This window comes from Musa acuminata, chromosome BXJ3-11 (genome assembly GCF_036884655.1).
Source record: "Musa acuminata AAA Group cultivar baxijiao chromosome BXJ3-11, Cavendish_Baxijiao_AAA, whole genome shotgun sequence".
In the NCBI taxonomy this organism is placed as follows: domain Eukaryota; kingdom Viridiplantae; phylum Streptophyta; class Magnoliopsida; order Zingiberales; family Musaceae; genus Musa; species Musa acuminata.
The window spans coordinates 29,340,738-29,360,000 of NC_088359.1; the positions used below are offsets into that span (position 1 = coordinate 29,340,738).

General features: G+C 37.2%; 2 protein-coding genes across 2 annotated transcripts; one reads left to right on the forward strand and one right to left on the reverse strand.

The window, feature by feature from the left end:
- Positions 1 to 7,744: 7,744 nt before the first annotated feature.
- On the forward strand, positions 7,745 to 14,356 carry LOC135653302 (uncharacterized). Its single transcript, XM_065175138.1, has 14 exons — positions 7,745 to 8,081; positions 8,907 to 9,029; positions 9,439 to 9,582; positions 9,721 to 9,822; positions 10,335 to 10,418; positions 10,510 to 10,628; positions 10,712 to 10,813; positions 11,124 to 11,240; positions 11,381 to 11,446; positions 12,010 to 12,076; positions 12,790 to 12,843; positions 12,919 to 13,008; positions 13,711 to 13,749; positions 13,914 to 14,356. Exons 1-14 carry the CDS (start codon positions 8,079 to 8,081, stop codon positions 14,031 to 14,033), a joined length of 1,230 nt encoding a protein of 409 aa, XP_065031210.1. The 5' UTR covers positions 7,745 to 8,078; the 3' UTR covers positions 14,034 to 14,356.
- A 472-nt stretch (positions 14,357 to 14,828) lies between these two features.
- On the reverse strand, positions 14,829 to 16,953 carry LOC135653301 (auxin efflux carrier component 5-like). Its single transcript, XM_065175137.1, has 5 exons — positions 16,130 to 16,953; positions 15,967 to 16,052; positions 15,730 to 15,887; positions 15,257 to 15,333; positions 14,829 to 15,144 (listed from the first exon to the last, which is right to left on the reverse strand). Exons 1-5 carry the CDS (start codon positions 16,936 to 16,938, stop codon positions 15,072 to 15,074), a joined length of 1,203 nt encoding a protein of 400 aa, XP_065031209.1. The 5' UTR covers positions 16,939 to 16,953; the 3' UTR covers positions 14,829 to 15,071.
- Positions 16,954 to 19,263: the final 2,310 nt, after the last annotated feature.

Below are 19,263 nucleotides of genomic sequence, written 5' to 3' on the forward strand. Positions count from 1 at the left end.
AGGAATAGGGTCATGATATTGATGGTTTTGATGGCTGTTGATATCCTTCCTCATTAAGATAGCTTCAAGTAGCAAAATTTCTAATATGCTTTGTATTTGGTTACAGGAAAAGAGGGTTTGTGTGCTTATTATGAATGATGTTTTAAGCTGATTAATAGGCATTACAAGTGGAATATAAGATATTATTTGCATGAAACTTCTGCATTGAATAGATGAGGGGGAAGGGAGTGAATCCAGTGAGACTTCAACAAATGTGTTGGAAAATAAACTTAATTAATCATTTTCATCTAGACAATTATGACATGATAAAATAGAGCATGAAAGATTAAAAGAATTGCATATGATATTAAATATATTTGGTTTGAAATTACCCTCTAACTCTCATGGAGAGATAGACTTATGATAAATAGATTGTGGAGAAAATATAAATTAAATGACGGCTCTCTTTTTGAAATAATATAGTTTCTACTTTCGTAAAGAAAAAATAAATATAATACTTTTATTTTACTTTTAATATTAAAAAAATCATTGGCTTTTAACCCATCACAAAATTGTTTCTTTGGAAACATGAATGGGAATATTGACCTCCAAAAAAATTCATCCATCAAATGGGGCTCTTGAAATGTGCTTATGTTGATATGACACGCTAACAACTTGGGCTATCAAGTTTCTCGTTCTTGAAGCCCACTATACTTTGCCTAATACATGATCACAAAAGTATTGACGATTCATGTAACACCCCGTTAATTTATGAGATTAATTGAGGTATTATAATTCGTCGATGAAAATAGCTCCTACTCTTGTAGTTCACCTTTGTTAATCCTACAAGTTACATGTTTCCACTGAACACACTTGTTCATCTACAATTAACACTACAATGATGGATAATAATTATTTTTTGGCCAATTCGATCCCGAAAATTGAGAACTATATCCACCATCGATTTGATTACCAACAATTCCTTTGACTTAGTATACATTTCCACTCTCCGTAACACATGTAAGCTTGATATGAAGATGACTTTCTAGATAATGTTCATCCGAGTAGGAGCCATGTAACAAAGATGCATAAATGTCTTTTTTGTAAGTCATAATTATAAGGTATAATGAGCATAAATATCCCTCATCTATTAACATTGGAGAAGAAAAAAAAATTAGACAACATCTTCTCATGTCATTTACATAAAGTATATTAAGGATCAGTTCAAGGTGTCACTTTTCATTCTCATCGATGGAGAATTAACTTTTGAACTATCCATCAAGCAAGAAGACAAAAACAATATATATAATGAATAGAGATGACTTTGTCCTACATGTGTCTCGAGTTCTCTTCATTGCATCATGCTTTGTATTATGAGAAATGCTTTGTTAGGTAGATAATTCTTGTCTCAAAATGATCAAGCCTCTAAAAGTTAATCTCAAGAGCATCAATCATCCCAGGAATTCCACCACTGCTCATCCTTCAGGAAAATGCCAAACTTAATACAAGTAAAAGTGTCCACCCTATGACACTTCCAAAAGAAATGTAGCATGTGATAAAGCCACTGATGATTTTTGTACAAAAGGTGCCATATTGCAAAAGTATGTGAAGTGTGGTGCAATTCTTCTAGTGATGTTCACAAGTTATCCTCCTATCAAATGAGAAAGAAAAGTATAGATAAGATGATAGTAGGCACCCACAAGCAAATTGGACACCAAAGGATACAATGGGAAAAAAAGGGTATCTTCTCAGAAAGGAGATAGTACAAAAGCATCAAGAAAAGATTTATATTCTCAACTATAGAAGAGAAATATAAATTTAGAAATTTGTTTAAATGTACAAAAGCATCAAGCAAATTCGATCATTATGTCACGATCCAAATTAAATAGACTAACTAACCTATCAATAATACTCATCAGATACTTATAAGTTAATCTTAATCTTATTTAGTAAAATCAATCGAGATGTTATAATATATTTATGTTTTATATAAAATTTAATTTTACTTATAAATATTTTTAATAAATAAAATAGATTAAAATAGATATTCTCATCCAATTTCATGTAGATATAAATAAATAAATAAATTTATTTATTTACAAAGTGCTACCAAGTATCATACATATCTTGTGAAAAACAGGTCAAGAGTACCTTTCCTGGCCCCACAAACTTTTGGTCTCTAGAAGCAACCTGCTATATCATTGATACCCTATCATCATCAATACTTGACTTCAACCCCTCCACATATATTACTGTCTTCAAGTGGAAGCTAATTCCTCTTCATCATGCAGTGTTAAGCATTCAAACATGGACCTCTAATTGTATACCATTGGCCATCAAACACCAGCTCTGTGGGTGTCATGCAATCAATAAATGTGATGTGCATCATGCAATGGGCAATAATTGGATTTTTAGCTGGTGAAAAGTCTAGGAGATTAATGACATCATCATGGTTATTATTATCTCACTTTTTCGATAGATATTCTCTGATTATAATATTTTTAAAAAATTAAAAAAATATTATATTATATACATAATGTTGATACGTAGATTCGAATATAAGACATGCCATTTACGTAATAATATACTAATCAATTTGGATCTCTCGATACATCTTTTTAATCATAGTATTAAGAATATAGTCCAGAATAATATATGTTAGATAATTATTCAAGTTATAAATAAATAATCAACAAATGAGTGCAAAAAGGAATTAATTTTTCCTCCATCATATTTTCTCCTTTTTTTTTTCCAAAATTATATATATTCTCCATTATTGAACACATCATATTTCTAGATTTTCCACCTCCCAACATACTTATGTTCTCTGAATCTACAACAGCGGTCAAAAATCTCCCGCTGCTCCTTATTTAATGTGTATGTTTCCAAGGATGACATCCATGGAGGTCATTCTACAAGAAAAAGAACTGTGAACTTGTTGAGCCAATTGCACCCTTCTGTGGCCACTGCATCTCCTAAACATTGGAGGTGGACTTTTACCACCTTGGTAGACAACTCTGAAACAAGTTGCCATTTGGATGTGATGTTTATGGTTGACTAATATTGTCATCCACAAAGAGATCTGTCATCACACTGGGTCAACCATCAACATGTTGACCCTCCCTGATGACAGAGGTAAACAAATAATAATGTGTTCAGATCTCAGAAGTGCAGGGCTCAAAGTGTGGTTGCTTCTTGAAGCTTCAGTTTCAGAAAGGCTTGAGATGCTACGATGCATGAGGAACAACACATCATAAAGAACGAAGCCTAAGTTTAAATCATATGAATGTGGCATTAAGATCTAATTACACATACTCTAATGAGAAAGGACTAAAAATAACTATTTTGATAAGTCAACGAACAATTCTAAACCACATTGGATGTCCCTTTTAATCTCCTCTCTCTCTCTCTCTCTCTCTCTCTCTCTCTCTCCCAAGGCACCAAAGAACCACTATCCTGTGGGCTATAAATCAGTGGGACAATATTTTGTGGGCCACACGCACAGGTCAAAATAAGGTGGGTCCACAGCTCCTCTTCTTCAATCAGGAATCCAGCCGGGGCATCACACCAGTACCAAACTCAAGTCCAAATGTACTCACTGTACCCCTCCTTGAGCCTACCCCATTTTTGTTGTCCTATGTGCTTAGGGTGGAGGTTTTCGTTTTCTTTTAATTGAAGCAACACCATGAGAAAGGGTGTGCAAGTCATTGATATGTTGGAAGAAGACCTATAAATTTCATGATTAAATGTGATAAGATCATACTGATTACTTTTGCAAGAAGACCTAAAAAAAAGTTTATTAAAACCTTCCGAAGCATTTTGGGTATATAGAGTTGATATGGAGAATAATGTTGATCAATCATCCTACCCAGAAATAAGGAGATAGAAATTGTCCTTCGTTGATTTGTCCATAGACAAAGATCCAAATAATTGTAGGCTATTTTAATCTATATCACTCATATACAGAAAAAGGTCAATTGAAGATTATTAAAGGTAATTAAGTGTTATGTCTTTATAGAATATTTTATCTCTTTATAATCAGGTATAAAAGTTTATTTTTAGCTGAGTCATTTTTTACTACTCATAATCACACTCATCTTTCTTGAGCTATTAACTTGAGTATTAGAGGGATCGGGTCGAGAAACCTCTCTCGATCTCGATATTCATGCTAGTGATATTTTAGGATTTTGATATTTTCATCTTAGCGGCACCTTAGACAACCCTGTATGCATATGAGTTTGAATCGCATCGAAGTGACCAAGATATGAAAATATTTTCTTATAACATTTTTGGCACTAGGAGGACCCAATGTCATAAGAATGCTCGCGCGTCAATTATCTCGATAAACGCCTGAGCAAAGAGTTTTTACCCCCAACTAATATAGTACTTTCACCCAAGGGGATAATAGCCACTATTTTCGTATATTGATGCATCCATCTCAAAGCAAACACCAATGAGATATTGGCACATATTCAACAATTCAGGTCTCTCACCCCTAGGGATGGCCTTGAGCCACCTATTTATCTTCGTCAAGATGTTCTTAAACCTCACTTATTGAGTACAGATGCTAACATATATTAGATAAATCATTGCTTCACTTTTGCCCTAGTTGGCTCAATAAGCGATGCCACTAGTTCACATGCAGTCCATGGCTCCACTACCACTAAAACTCGTCGAGATTCCTTAATTAAACATAATACCAACATCTAAGGAGTGCTCGAGGCTTATCGAACCACTGGTCAATGGGACACTTTGGTCGCTGATTATGGAATTCAACATACTGCATCAGTCTTAGTTTACCTTGTCTAAATCTGAAGCCAAATCAATGAACTCGACGGAGGACTTCTTATGAATCCTACTATAATAAATGGACTGACATTTGGAAGAGATACAATCAAACTCCAACAGTCAAGAGGGGAAGCATTGGTTGACCCCACCTTGGGTCAATCACCATTCAACCAAATATCTAGGAGGAATCGATTTCAATGAGCTTTTATGGTTGAATATCTAGGAGGAATCGATTTCAATGAGCTTTTATCTCCTGTCCTTGGAGTTGTTTAATGATAATATTAATCTAATATAATATATTTTAATGTGTCGCAGCTTCCTAACCACGTTAAGAGGCCTAGCACAAGAATTATACATTTACTTAAAGTCGCTTTCCATGTACTCTTTGGCCTAATTGGAGAGAGAGTTTATTCTTCAAATTTTCGGTAACGTGTGCTCTTAGCCTTCAACAATAACACTCCTCGGACTTAGGTGGAGAAAGAAACACTCATGAACTTCGTCACTCGGTATGCAAATGAGATTTGAGACATAGTAGATGCTTATTTATTACTTATTATACATATCTTCATGATGGGGCTTAGGACCTCTTGTCTCTTTTGGTCATTGATAGAGAGACCAACAATGATTATAGTCAAGGCACTTCAAAGTACCAATCAATACATTGATACCGAGACAATAGTCTCGAGCAAGCATAAGGAGTCACATAAGAGGCTGAAGTAAGAGTGGCCATGATCAGCCATGACCCTGAGGTCACTTTGATGAAGGAGAAATAAATGACCTGAGCTACCTCGCTCGAGGACTTCCTTAAATACGACTATAACTGAAGTTTTCCTCTAAATAAAATAGAAATGGCTCTTACGAGTCCCTCAACTAATGAAGACCTCATTGACAAAAAAGAGATAAGTTCAAATACTATCGGTTTCATCAAGATTATAGTCACAACACTAAAGAATGTCGCAACTTGAAAAAGTAAATCGAAGTGCTTATACGTTAGAGACGCCTTAAGTGATTCATTGGAAAGCACCGAGAACCCTTACCTCAACCTTAGAAGCCAATAGAGAGATACATTGATGCCATCATTGGTTGATCCATCTTGGGGGGACCACCTTCTTGGCATGTAAAGCTTATACCCGAGCTATTACTGAAAATCCGTTTGATCGAACCATGATGATGCCTTAGTGGTCTTTGTGAGCATGATCAATGCCCAAAAAAAGAGGGTCATGATTGACATAGATAACTTTGTTAATATCCTCTACTTTGATGTTTTTTGAAAACTTATACAATCAACTAACGACCGTACTCTAATGACTTTTTTGTTAATAGGGTTCATCGATGACTCCATATTGTCTCTCAGGATTGTGAGTCTATATGTCACTTTCGGAAATGAGCTATGCTCCAAAACAATATTGATTAAGTTCATGATAGTAGATATCTCCTCGATATACAATAAGATTATAGGTTGACCCACACTGAATAGATTAAGAGGAGTGGTGTTGACTTATCACATGATGATAAATTTTCTAATGAGGGCTGACATTAAAAACCTAAAAAGCAACCTTAAGGAGTCGTGCTAGTGTTACTTGATGATAGTCTCCCTACCAAAAAAAAGCCTAACTCAAGGTACCACCCATGAACTCCTAAGACTTGATCAAATCTACCTTAGATCTCGAGCAGATAGAGCCAAGACAAAGCTTGACCCAACCAAATTATCATGGTCGGGATGACCCTTCTCGAGAAGAGTCGGGTGTAACTCATCAACTTCCTTTGGGAGAATTTTGTTCTGTTTGGACATATCGAGAATCTACCCTAATATAGCTCAACATTATTTAGACATTTTCCCCAAGACACGACCAAGGAAGTAAAGACTTCGTAAGTTTGCTCTTGATCTTCAGTAAATAATTAGTGGTGAGGTAGACAAACTTTATTAGGAGTAGGGTTTATTACGAACGTGTAGTACTTATAATAGATCATTAATGTTATATTCATTAAAAAAATATAAAAAATTGATATATATATATATATATATATATATATATCTCAAAAATCTATTGATTATAGAAGGATCGATTAGAATATTATTACATGTTATGATAATTACTAAATCTATTGATTATAAATAAGAAGTTAATCGCTCCTGTAATTGTGACGAGAATAGATTAACTCTATTATTTTTCATAATCAAAATGATTCACGGGCTTCTGTTGGATGAATCTAAATTTCATTAATGAATATAACATATATGTAACATATTCCTCTAAAACGCTTTCACTGTGCTAGACGATAAAATTTTTATGAGATTTGTCGATGAGACTGGGAGTTGGCATATTATTCCATGATTAGTACATTATTCCCATAAGTGTCAGGTTCAAGTTCATATATATATATATATATATATATATATATATATATATATATATATATATATATAAAGAAAATGTGAGATTCTACTTGGAATTTTGGGGAGTTGTGGAAAGTTGAGATGGGATGATGCCGACCTTCGAGTGGGCGGCCAAACAACCTGACTCTTCATATTTATCTATTTAATATATACTATATCTATATATATTACATAAGTGTATAAATGGTGGAAAGCATATACTTCTCCTTACTCCACGCGCACAACCGGACGTGGCCCACCGGGACGCACGAAGTTAATGAGAGTTGGCGGCGCTCACCTGTCCCAGCTCAGACACGCAACATCCTTTCCCCTTTCTCCTATGGAAAGCCACGTGGGCCACCCAGGTGTCAGGCTGATGTCTGATTCCCAACGAAGGTGTTTTCTGTCCTTTTCTTTGACACTGAATCATTCATTGCGTTTCTGGCTCTCTCCAGATACTTACGCATTTCACCAAATATGCCAACGTACCGGATGGGTCCCACTTGAGTGCTGCATCGCGGTTCGCGCTTTTTCTCAAATTAAAGCGGAGGGAACCGTGCGGGTGCGTCGAGATCGAGTATGCCTTCTGTATTCCTGTCTCTCCACTTCACGGAATGGACGCGACCGAGACCAGAAAGCGCCTCACTCCTCCTCCTCCGCCACTTCTCCGCCCTTGACTCGTAGGCAACAATCCATCGCAGCTTTCTTCCTACAGAGAGAAGAAAACCGACCCCTAAAGTAACCTCCACCAGCCCCATCTCACTGTTCTTATCGGGAAGCGGCATCCTTCGAGAAGACTCGAATTGTTTTGGGAGTCCTACATCGGCTTGGTTCTCTTCTCCGTGCGAGCGGTTGAGACCTTCTGATATACCCAAACCTCCTTTGCGGGGAGGTCCCCTCTTCCTTCTGGTTTCATGGTTGCTTCCTCTTCCTTATGGTGAGGAACTCTCTCATCTCTCGTCTCTTCGCGACAGCTTCTTATGATTTTCAAATTTGTGGTTTTGATCCAAAGATCATTTCTTTATGGTGGGTTTGTGGGTTTCTTTTCCGGAGTGGTATCTGTTTTGTTGCAGACTTTGTTGGAGTTTTGTGTCTGATGAAGTCATCCAACTTGCTTGTCTTGCCTTTTATTGGAGCTGCTTGATTTCATCTCTTAGATATTTGTTATTCTATTTATTAAAAATTGCATCTTTTTAGAAGAATTTCTGTTTAGATTTTATTTTATTTTCTGTTGTTAACATTTGTAAATTGATTTTATTGCCTCATTCGGAATTTTTGGGGTAATGTTTTTTCACATTCTTTTTTATGGGATTTCCGTTGTTATAAACGAATCATTTCTTCTCAAAAAAAAAAGAAAAAAGAAGAAAATCCCAGTAGCTCTAACTCTCGTGCATGAAATTGTCATTTGGATTTCGTAGATGAACGATTTTGCCTATGTGTTTTAAACACTTGGATCATATTTTGCGTTGACAGTGGCTTTTATGGATAATTTTGCGACATGTATCGTAAAGAAGTATGTGAGGAAGTGAACTATCAAATCTGTCAAACCACATATTTGGTCTGTTCAATTCTTGAGACATAAGACTATATTGATGACTTGATTGAGGAATGCCTCATGTTTATTTTCTTTATTTTTTTCCCTTTTACGTGTGCGATTTGGTTCGATTTTTTCATGATGTTATTTTTATCGCTTTCCTTTTTGTGTGTAAAGAGAACTATGTAAATTAATTTCTTCCTTTACCTTTTCAAAAACTTCCTGCAGGGTCCTCTTGTAACCGATCCCTCAAGTCGGAGATTATGCTTTTGTAGCATCTCCCATGCAGCTGCTTTCCTATGTTTTGTGTTCATCCTTGGGACCTCCTTTGTTGTATTTGATTATGAGGAGGTATGATACGTTTTCCAACTTTGTTTTTGTTTTTTCTTATATTTTAACATCCAGTGATTTATAGTCTTAAATTTAGCTGACTATTTCTTTTTTTCATACTGAAAGACTTCTGATATATAATTTTGTTTATTAATGACCATGAACTTCTCCTTATAACTTTAGTATTTAAATCAGACAATAATATTTTGGTGTGCTCCTCTGCCTTTAAAGGCTGTGGATATAGCAACATCATGGTCTTCTGTGTAGCAATCATATAAGACTTCTATGTTTTTATTAAATTTATTTTTTATGTTATGTTACCGGAGAAGCATATTCTTAGTCATTAATACCAAGTTATTCACTAACTACTTGCCTTTGTAAATTGTAATCTTGTAATTTTATGGACATAATGTTTTTTTCCTTATTGCAGAAAGTGTCGACTGGGGCATCAACTGACTTTGTAGGGATAACTCGAGGCACATCAGAGATTGGCCTATCAAACTTGCAGGCCCGACAAGCTGATTCATGGTCTCATGACACCAATTTGGGGACCACCGGGTTCAACTCATGCAAGGTTATTAGCTGCGGTGCTGGCTTTGAATCTGTTGAGCGTGTTTCACATGAAAAATCATACTTTCTTTGTCATTTATACCCTTGTATAAATAATTATTTTACTTTATGTTCTTATGATTTCAGTGTTAATGATTTTCAGAGTACATGCATATCTTCGGGAAGTGAACCATTGCCAAAAGGAATTGTTTGCCAGACATCAGACATGGAAATGGTGCCTCTATGGGGTCCTCCAAATGGAAAGGTGAACTACATATTTATCTCATAGTTTTATCATCTTGTTACCTAGCTGTTGAGTGTAAGATCGTTCAAGGTATTAACCAGGGATTAGTTTTTCCAAATGGTGGATCCTGGTAATGTTCTGACAGGATCTGTATCTGCTGGCATTATTTGTAACGGGTCTGTGCTAACTAGCACAAGTTCAATACCTGACAAAAGGAGTTCTAACTTCTAAGACACCATTCTGCCATAATGGAGCACAATTCATGTTGCACAAACACTAGGATGATCATGTGCAATTTTTGGGATCAATATATTGCCTGTATCTATCAGCCATCATCTTTGAATTTTGGGTAGGCCATTGTGTTGTGCAATTGCAGAAATCTGGACTGCAACAAAAAGTATTTGTTCTATGAGACTTGTAGTTAACTGTGATTATGTCTAAGAAGATATGATATCTATTTTGAATAAATTGTATATCACATTTATGTTGAAGTTTACTGTGATGACGTCTATTCTTGCAAATTTTGGGAACAGGAAAATAACATTTTGCAAAAGAGCTTATTGGCGATGCCAGTTGGAATTAAACAAAAGGAAATTGTAAATCAAATCATAATCAAGGTAAAATAAATCCACTGTCTCATGAATCTTTTTCTTGTTCAAATTATTTAAATGGTTCTAGTTTTAGCCAAATTCTTTATCTGCATTCTAGTTTGCTTCCAGTGACTTCACTATAATTCTTTTTCACTACGATGGTGTTGTTGATGAATGGAAAGACTTACAATGGAGTGGCAGTGCTTTACATATTTCTGCAATCAATCAAACAAAATGGTAATTTATTGTTCCCAAAATATAGCTGAAATTATACACTTGAGGTGTGTAGCTCATTGGAAAAACAATAATATGTTTTGCAGGTGGTTTGCTAAACGCTTTTTACATCCAGACATAGTTGCACCATACAAGTATGTCTTCCTATGGGATGAGGATCTTGAAGTGGAAAATTTTCATCCTGAAAAGTCAGTGTTTGTTCTTCACCATTTCTTTGTTCGGGATATGAAAACTAGAATTGTATCAGGATCTTAATGGTTGAAACTTTATTCCTAGTTTAAATGACAGATGTGATTTTAGAGAACTGAGAAATTTACATTGAATTGTCATATAGTACTGGTTAACTTGAGCTTCTTGTCATTGACTTGAGTTCTTGAAGCATCTTGACTTGAGCATTTGAAATGGACTGTGAAACTTTATGAATAGCTTAAGTCCATATTGTATGGCTTGGATTAATTTGTTCAGTAGTTGTGCTTAGCTGTCATTTAACTCCTGCAGATACTTAACAATTGTTGAAAGGGAAGGCTTGGAGATATCACAGCCTGCACTTGAGCCAGCGAAATCTAGGATTCACCATCAGATTACTGTTCGTTCAAGGAAAGGAGATGTACACAGGTGCTGTCATGTCCCCAGTAGAACTGATCAATACTAGGCTATTTATTTTGTTGCAAGTGGAATCTATTCCATACTTCTGGTATGTGATGTCTACTTCTCATAGCATTGGCAATCATGAGAATAATTTGTTTGAAAAACAGAAGGATGTACAAGTTCAATGGTGGCAGCAAATGTTACCAGAACAGTAGTGCTCCTCCTTGCACTGGGTGAGCTTCCTTTTTCCTGAATGCATATTTGTTGCATTTGGATATCTAATCAGTCATATTGATATGCTTTTAATTTTTCTATTGAAACAAAGACTATCCTTCATCCTTTAGTGAATAACAAGTGTTTGGGTTAAAACATAAAACTTTGAGTGGACCTTTTTGGATATTTGCTAATTTAATTGCACATGATAGACAAAGAGGTTGCAGGGGATATGTATGTATAGTTACACGGTTTGCATAATCAATATTGCTTCTGTTGACATTTTACATAATTTAATCTGTTCATGACTACCAAACTCATAAGCGGACACGCAGAACATATTCAACATAGGTTATTACTTGTATATGATCATGTAAATTTGTGTGACAACTAAACCAAACTGCAATGTGTTGACCCTATTCTTGGATTATAGTTGAAGATGTGAACTTCACAAAATAAAATTCTTTCTAGGAGAAGAAGCTGAAGCAGCTATTTCTAGGAGAACTTCACAAAATAAAATTCTTTCTCTGACAGTTCAATAAATAGTGCTTTCCTTCACTGCTGACAGATTTACTTACTGCAGGTGGGTAGAACTGATGGCCCCCGTCTTCTCAAGAGCTGCCTGGCGTTGTGCATGGCATATGATTCAAGTCTGTTAAAATGCTTTAGTTCTTTATGTGAATTATGTTTTTCATGAATCTCTCTAATTCTACTATTATGTTCTTTGGGGTTTCTACATACCTATCCTTGTGAAGTTTAAAAATAGTGTAATTCCTCTTACAAATTCTATCTTAAGTTCCTCTACGTATTGAGATATTCCATACGTGCTCCTCTCAGTCCAAAAGCTCAATGTATTATGTAAGCCACTACTAATTGCAGCTACAAGTAATTTGATTTCGAAAATGTATAAACATATGGAATATCTTAAAAATTCTCACCAACATGAAAGTCTCATAGAAAAGTATGTTCTAAGGGTATCAACATCAACTAGAGTTTCATTTAACAGCCAAATGACAGTCAACTGATGGAGATTAACTATCAAAACATATTTACGAGGTTTTATGTTTGTGCAGATGCATATGCTTAATTTAATTTTGTGGGATAAATATGGAAGTCATTGACTTTAGAGGCGTATATAAAATTTTTTTGCTATATTGTTTATGCAGAGTTTTGTCAAAATTTTGTTTTCGGAAACAACTATTTGGTTCTCATATCATTGCCATATAATGAGATCTAATGTGACTCTGGAATATCTTTGTATAAACAATGCAAGACACAACTCTTTGACTATGTTTCATGATATATTTTGTCTTCATACTGAAATATAATAAATAATCCCTTTCTTTGTCATGTTTCTTTGTAGAGTGACTTGATTCATGCATGGGGTCTTGATATGAAACTTGGTTACTGTGCTCAGGTAAAATTCCCATATACAGGAACAGTGTTTTCAAATATTTCTTGTCAATAAGACATCTAAGAAAAATCTTGATAGGGTGATCGGAGCAAAAATGTTGGAGTGGTGGACAGTGAATACATAGTTCATAAGGGATTGCCTACACTTGGTTGGTTTGATGATAAGACGGTAAGTTCCTAAAGAAAGTCCACCTAAGTCTTGATTTTGAAGAGACCAACATGACACATTTCCTTTTATTTTAACACGAAGACTTGAATTCTATTTTATTATATTATTATGCTTAAGCCATCCCCATTCCCCATATACCCTACTACTTTTTTATAGTGAAAACTATCCTGCCTTCAATTTGGATATAGGCTTGTGACGCAAATGATGAAATCTCTATGTTTTGTGTTATTTTTCTCTCTTTACTATTCTTTAAATGGTATATGCTAGTCTATGCACCACAACACTTAGGATTAGTTGGTTGATGTAGGATTTACAAACCAAATCGCTCAGCTACTCTCTCTCCTCCATGTCTGTTCAACATGCCTTAGTCGTGTGTTATGAATTCATGTCAAGGATGATGAACTAAAATGTAAATTGCTTGCGATCTTGAGTTAAGGATTTTTAAAGTTTTCAACATGCACATATATCTGGAGCAGATATATAATCTGGCATGATCTGTGTGGTTGTACATGTTATTTTACCATACACCTGGAAATTGTTCCAAATGCCTCGTGAACTATTCGGCTCTTCAGTTTTTTTTTTAATCTCAAAGATGCAATGACCAAGTATTATACATGATCTGTGTGGTTGTACATGTTATTTTACCATACACCTGGAAATAGTTATTTTGACCCATCTGACTCATAGATTTGTACTTGACAGGTATCTTCTGAAAGACCTGCTGCCAACAACAGATATGCGGTAAGTAATTGCATTCGCCATATTGCTTCTGGTTACCTTTTTTATGATATATTCAAGCACCTACTACTATTTGATATTCTATTACTACTGTCTTGGACAAATAAGGCCCATCTTTCTTTTCTGCTTTCTTTATCCTAATTTGATTCAATTGAGCTATTTTGTAGGTGAGGCAGCGATCTTATGTTGAATCAGAGATCTTCAGGAAAAGATGGCAGAAGGCTGTATCAGAAGATAATTGCTGGTCCAATCCATATCCTGAACCTAAGACAAACCCTGGACGATAGTAGTAAACTTTCAACATAAACTAACTCAAACAATTAAGTACAAATTAGTTAACCACACTATACAGTTCACTGTCAAGCTCGACACATGGAGAGTTGTCATCAGCTGCCAAGATGAAATCAATCACAATAAAAAAAAGTCTCATGTAAAGTGGCCATCTGTTTCAGAGTCATAGCAACAAATGTATAGCTCAATTCTCTAATAATGTTTTCAATTCTTTGTCAATGATAATAGATTATAGATGTATGTTTTTTATTCTTTCATTTAACATGACTGGCCTGTAATTTCTATTTTATAGTCAGTCTGAGCTGCCTCATCACTTTTATGTATTGAGGGTACTTCTCCTGTCTTGAGATCAATTCAGTATTCTTGAACAATTCCCAAAACCACCAGTCTTTTATGCTTCAAGTTTTCTCTCCTGGGAAGATGATGTTTTCCAAAGCCACTCCTGTTGAACTTTCTGATAGCAGGAAACCTTCGTGTGAGATGAGGGTTATACTTTTACATTACAGTTTTTGGAGAAGGCAATATTCTGGGAACACCTTGAGGAATTCACCAAAGTCTTTATGACATGTGACTCTTTCATCAAATATTTCCATGAGTCTAGGTTTTGTTATGACCTATTTGGCATCTGCAGAAAGAAAGCTAACCTATAACTTGTATGTGACGGATTCATATGCTTGATTTTGTTCATCATTTATTTACTTGTGGATTGGAGTACATATCATGCCATCATCCTTGTAATCTTGTGAGCATCAGATGCACATTCCACAAACCCATAGGTGCAAATGGGAAAATAAAAAACCACAAAATTGCTCTATCTTTATAACTTACATTTTCCTTTTTCTTTTCTCCTCATCTTCTGCATAATGTTTCTAAATGATCACAAATACAAGAAAACCAAGCTTGTTGCAGAATTATATTCAGCCTTGACTCATCATAGAATTCACCAACACAGGGATTGCAGAGAAACACACATTCAGGAGGAAAGAAGAATTTTCCAGGAGAGCAAAAACAGAACAAGGGTTAAGAGTTTGGGGTTAGCTCATGAAACCCAGAACCACATAGTATGCCACAAGCACAGGCAAAGAAACCAGCATCCCAAAAATTACCCTGAAAAGAAGAGAATGATCGTAAACTAATCAGGAGAGATGGCTAAAACAACCGAAGAACATAATATATTGTGTGTAATCTGTGTATGCAATCTTGATATGTATCAACTTACGCAGTGCTTAGCACATCAGCATGCAATCCGTATTCTCTTGCGAAGATGAAAGAGGTGATGGACTGAGGCAGTGCAGCCTGCGAAATGTTCAGCACCAGCAGAATTAATCGACTCAACATGCAGAGTTATTTTCTTTGTAGAGAATAAAGCCCTCCCAATTCTGATCTAGGAATGATGAAGATGTCGTACACTTTCTTCCTTATAGGAGGTCTTAAGGTCAATTTCTTGCTCTACACATGCTGTGGTTATTTATGGGCTTGATGTGTTCGTATGGATGCAAAGCTTTCTCTCCCATCTCCAAGAAATAAAATAGTTGTGCATGTAATCTGTCTGTCTTGTGTAAATTACATCAAAGATATACTTTGGTGGAGCTGTTCGAAGTAATGATCATTGAGTCTATCAGAATGTAAACTATGATCATCTTCTGCTTCAGATTGCATGCAACCGAAACAATGGCAGAACAGTTAGATTACCTGTATGATTGCCAGATGCAGGACGTCCCCACGAAGTCCGACGGCGATGGCTCCGATGGCCGTGGCTGCCGGGCCTGCGATAAACTTCAAGACCATCCCAAATGCGGTCAGGCTCGGTCCACAGGCGAGTACCTTCTCTTGCAGAGCCATGAACAGCCCTGCAAAACAATGGCGATGGGTTCATCGGATTGATCCACCATAATGGTTAGGATTTAGTGGTGAGTTTGATGTGTTTACCCATGCTGAACATGGCCATTCCAGTCCCTGCCTTGGACATGATCAGAATTGAACCCTCCATGATGCTTGGCATCTCGAAATGCCACCTGAGTCAGTGATCCATCAGATGCAAGCAAAGTGTTTGAAGCTGTGTCGTCGTGCAGCGTTGTTTGCGGTGCTGTACCTGCTTGCGATGAAGGCCCAGGTGATGCCGACGATGCTCGCGTATGAGTTGGGATTGAGAGCAAGCTTGAGCCACACCGTCTTCATCAGCGACCAGAAGGAAGGTCGTGGTGTGACCTCGGGACCGCCGCTGTCGACGTCCTTGAGCGGCGGTGACTCGACAGACGCGAGCTCGCCACCGGCGGAGGAGGGAGCTGCTGCTATCGAGAACAGCCCGCACCCCGCCTTGCGGAGTTCGAACACGAACAACAACAGCGTGAGCCACACGATGGCCTGTACCACCGAGAGCTGCACCACCAGGTCCTGCGCCCACCGCCCGTACATGGCGCTCACCAGCGGCACGCCCACCACCAAGGAATTGGTGAGGGTGGAAAGGGAGAAGCTGGTGACGGACCAGCAGTAGCTGCCCTTGCTGCTGCACTTGGGCCACGCGGCTAACAGCACGGCGATGATGACCTTGGAGACGGCGTCGGCGGCGATGAAACGGTAGTTCATGGCGAAGGGGTCGACGTGGAGCGTGAACTCGAAGGTGAACAGAGGGAGGGTGATGCAGGAGACGAGGCGGTTGATGGCCTCGCACTGCTCCGGCGTGATGATGCGCCACCACCGCACCGAACCGTACCCGAGACCCAGAGCGACGTACAGCGGCGCCATGGCCACCACCACCTTGTAAATGTCGCCCCAGCTTATCATCTTCCTTGGTAGCGTGAACCGGTGAGGACTACAGACATGTCGGACGTGAGAATTAGGGTATATATAGGCATGAGAGAAGAAAAAGGAAGGAGAAGGACGTGAGGTGGATGGCCGCATCGATTCGAATGCTGTGGATGCTGCCATTGCACGAGAGATCATCCGCTCGTAATGCTGCATAACTTTGGTGGATTGCAGGATTCGTCGTCACTGCAAATGCTTTGGTTATCAGCTGACAATGTCATCGTATGGTGGGGTTGAGGAATTGTTTCATGTTGGGTGGGACCCATAGAGTTTAAATAAATAGATATATAAATAAACAGATTAATTTTTGGTCATGAAGAAGAGAAAAAGATAATAGGGACGAAAGGGAACTGTCGCAGACAAGAAGATGGGGGAAACAACATGCTTTTGGGGTGGGGGAAGGAGCCATGATGGAAGAGAACTGCCGTAGACAAGAAGACCGAGGGAAGCAACATGGTTTTAGAGGGGAAAGAAGGCGTGATAGATATTTAGATAATAATTTTTACTTTTTTTTTTTTCGTATATTAGTTTTGACATAAACCATGTAATTGGAGTGAAAAGGAATACAATATATTGGGAAAAAGTATTGTCGATGTCCTAGTCACCACGATGTGATCCTGATTCATGTATATAGAGTCGTTCGAGATAAAAATTATATTCTCCCGAGTTGTCACTTGTGCAAAGATCGAAGTTAGGAGAGGTTTCTTGAGTTGGTCCCTTCCTGATCCATATGTGTAGAGTCATTCGAGAAGAAAAACACATTCTCCCATGTTGTCACTTGCACAAAGATTGAAGTTAGGAGAGGTTTCTTGAGTTGATCCCTTCGTGATCCATATGTGTAGAGTCATTCGAGAAGAAAAACACATTCTCCCATGTTGTCACTTGCACAAAGATTGAAGTTAGGAGAGGTTTCTTTTTCTTTATCTGGAGTTAGGGTGTGCTTTTTTATACCTGGTCCTGAAGAGATGATATATTCCATAAAGATTGCGCAAGAGAGGCGGTTCGTGACCGACCCCAGTTATCCCTTGGACTCTCGAGAATATTTATATGAATATTTCATAGGGGAGATAGTTTATAACTAACCTGAGCTGCTCCTCTAGACTTTCGAAAATATTCCTATTAATATTCTATAGGGGAGGTAATTTGTAACTAACCTAAGTTGCCCTAACTCTCAATAATATTCTTATGAATATTCGATAGGGGGTAGTTGATAACTGACCTGAGCTACCTCTTGGACTCTTATCCATCCAATTTGAGCTTTTCCCATGGACCTTACATGGCGCTTATATGGCAGGTGATGGCTAACAAATTGCATATTCCTTACTATTTGTCCCACCCCGAAGACATACTTCGAGGCTCTTACAAGAGGTGTTCGAAGCGCATCGTTTAGTTCATTTGACACATGTCTCTGACATCATTGTCAGCACGATGTAACCTTAAGAGCATTTGAGATCTTATGAGTCGGGTTTTCTCGATTTAGGTGTTTCGGGCACGTTTGGCCTTCCACCTCTGCCATCGAGGATTATGTTAGTCATAGGTACCCTACAAGCCAATTACGTGAGTGATAATATGTGTGACACTATACATAGTCTTTTTGCTTATTATCATTATTGATATTTTCTTACTTTATATTGCATGTTATGTGATGTCCATGGATTTGTGTAATGGGAATCAGATTGTGATGTGATCATGATAATGAAATCGATTCATATTTAAATGTATACCTTAAATAATCATAATCGTAGGTTACTAGAGAGGGATATCGAGATAATTGGTCAGACTAATGTACTATATACCTATCTATACGATAGAGGTGGCTGGTCTCATAGTTACTCGTGTGGGGACACTAGGAATATAGTACAGATACTTATTGGAGAATGAGTTCACTAATTGATCCATTTATAGAATGCTAGATGGTTGATAATACCTCATTATTAGTCAGTAATTTCGTGGTCTCAATTGTATGCCTGGTCCTTAAACTTGATACACAAATGATATCTTATGTGAGTACTCAACTCTTTGATATCGAACTTATAGGTTTGAAAGTTTTAGATTTAGGACAACTAGTCATCGGGAGTGACAACCAACCTTACGAGGGTAATTGAGTATCGATTGAGGATCATCCGCTCTCAGTATCATGAAAGGAATATTCGATGTATTCTTGCTCAGGTAAATCCCTAGCTAGGGTCATTCGAAATGAGAGAGAAAGAGTTTTCTAGGAGAATTCGAGTAGAGTGAGTCTCGAATAGATTTTGTATGAGCCTGGAAACACTATGCTCGGTATATAGTCTCTAGGATATTAGATGGATGAGGGACTATAGATACACGATAATTGAAGACAGATAGATCCAATAGATTTGATTCATCTGTATTGTCTGGAAAGTATAATGTAATGGCCTAGTATGCTCGTAGTCAATGAGT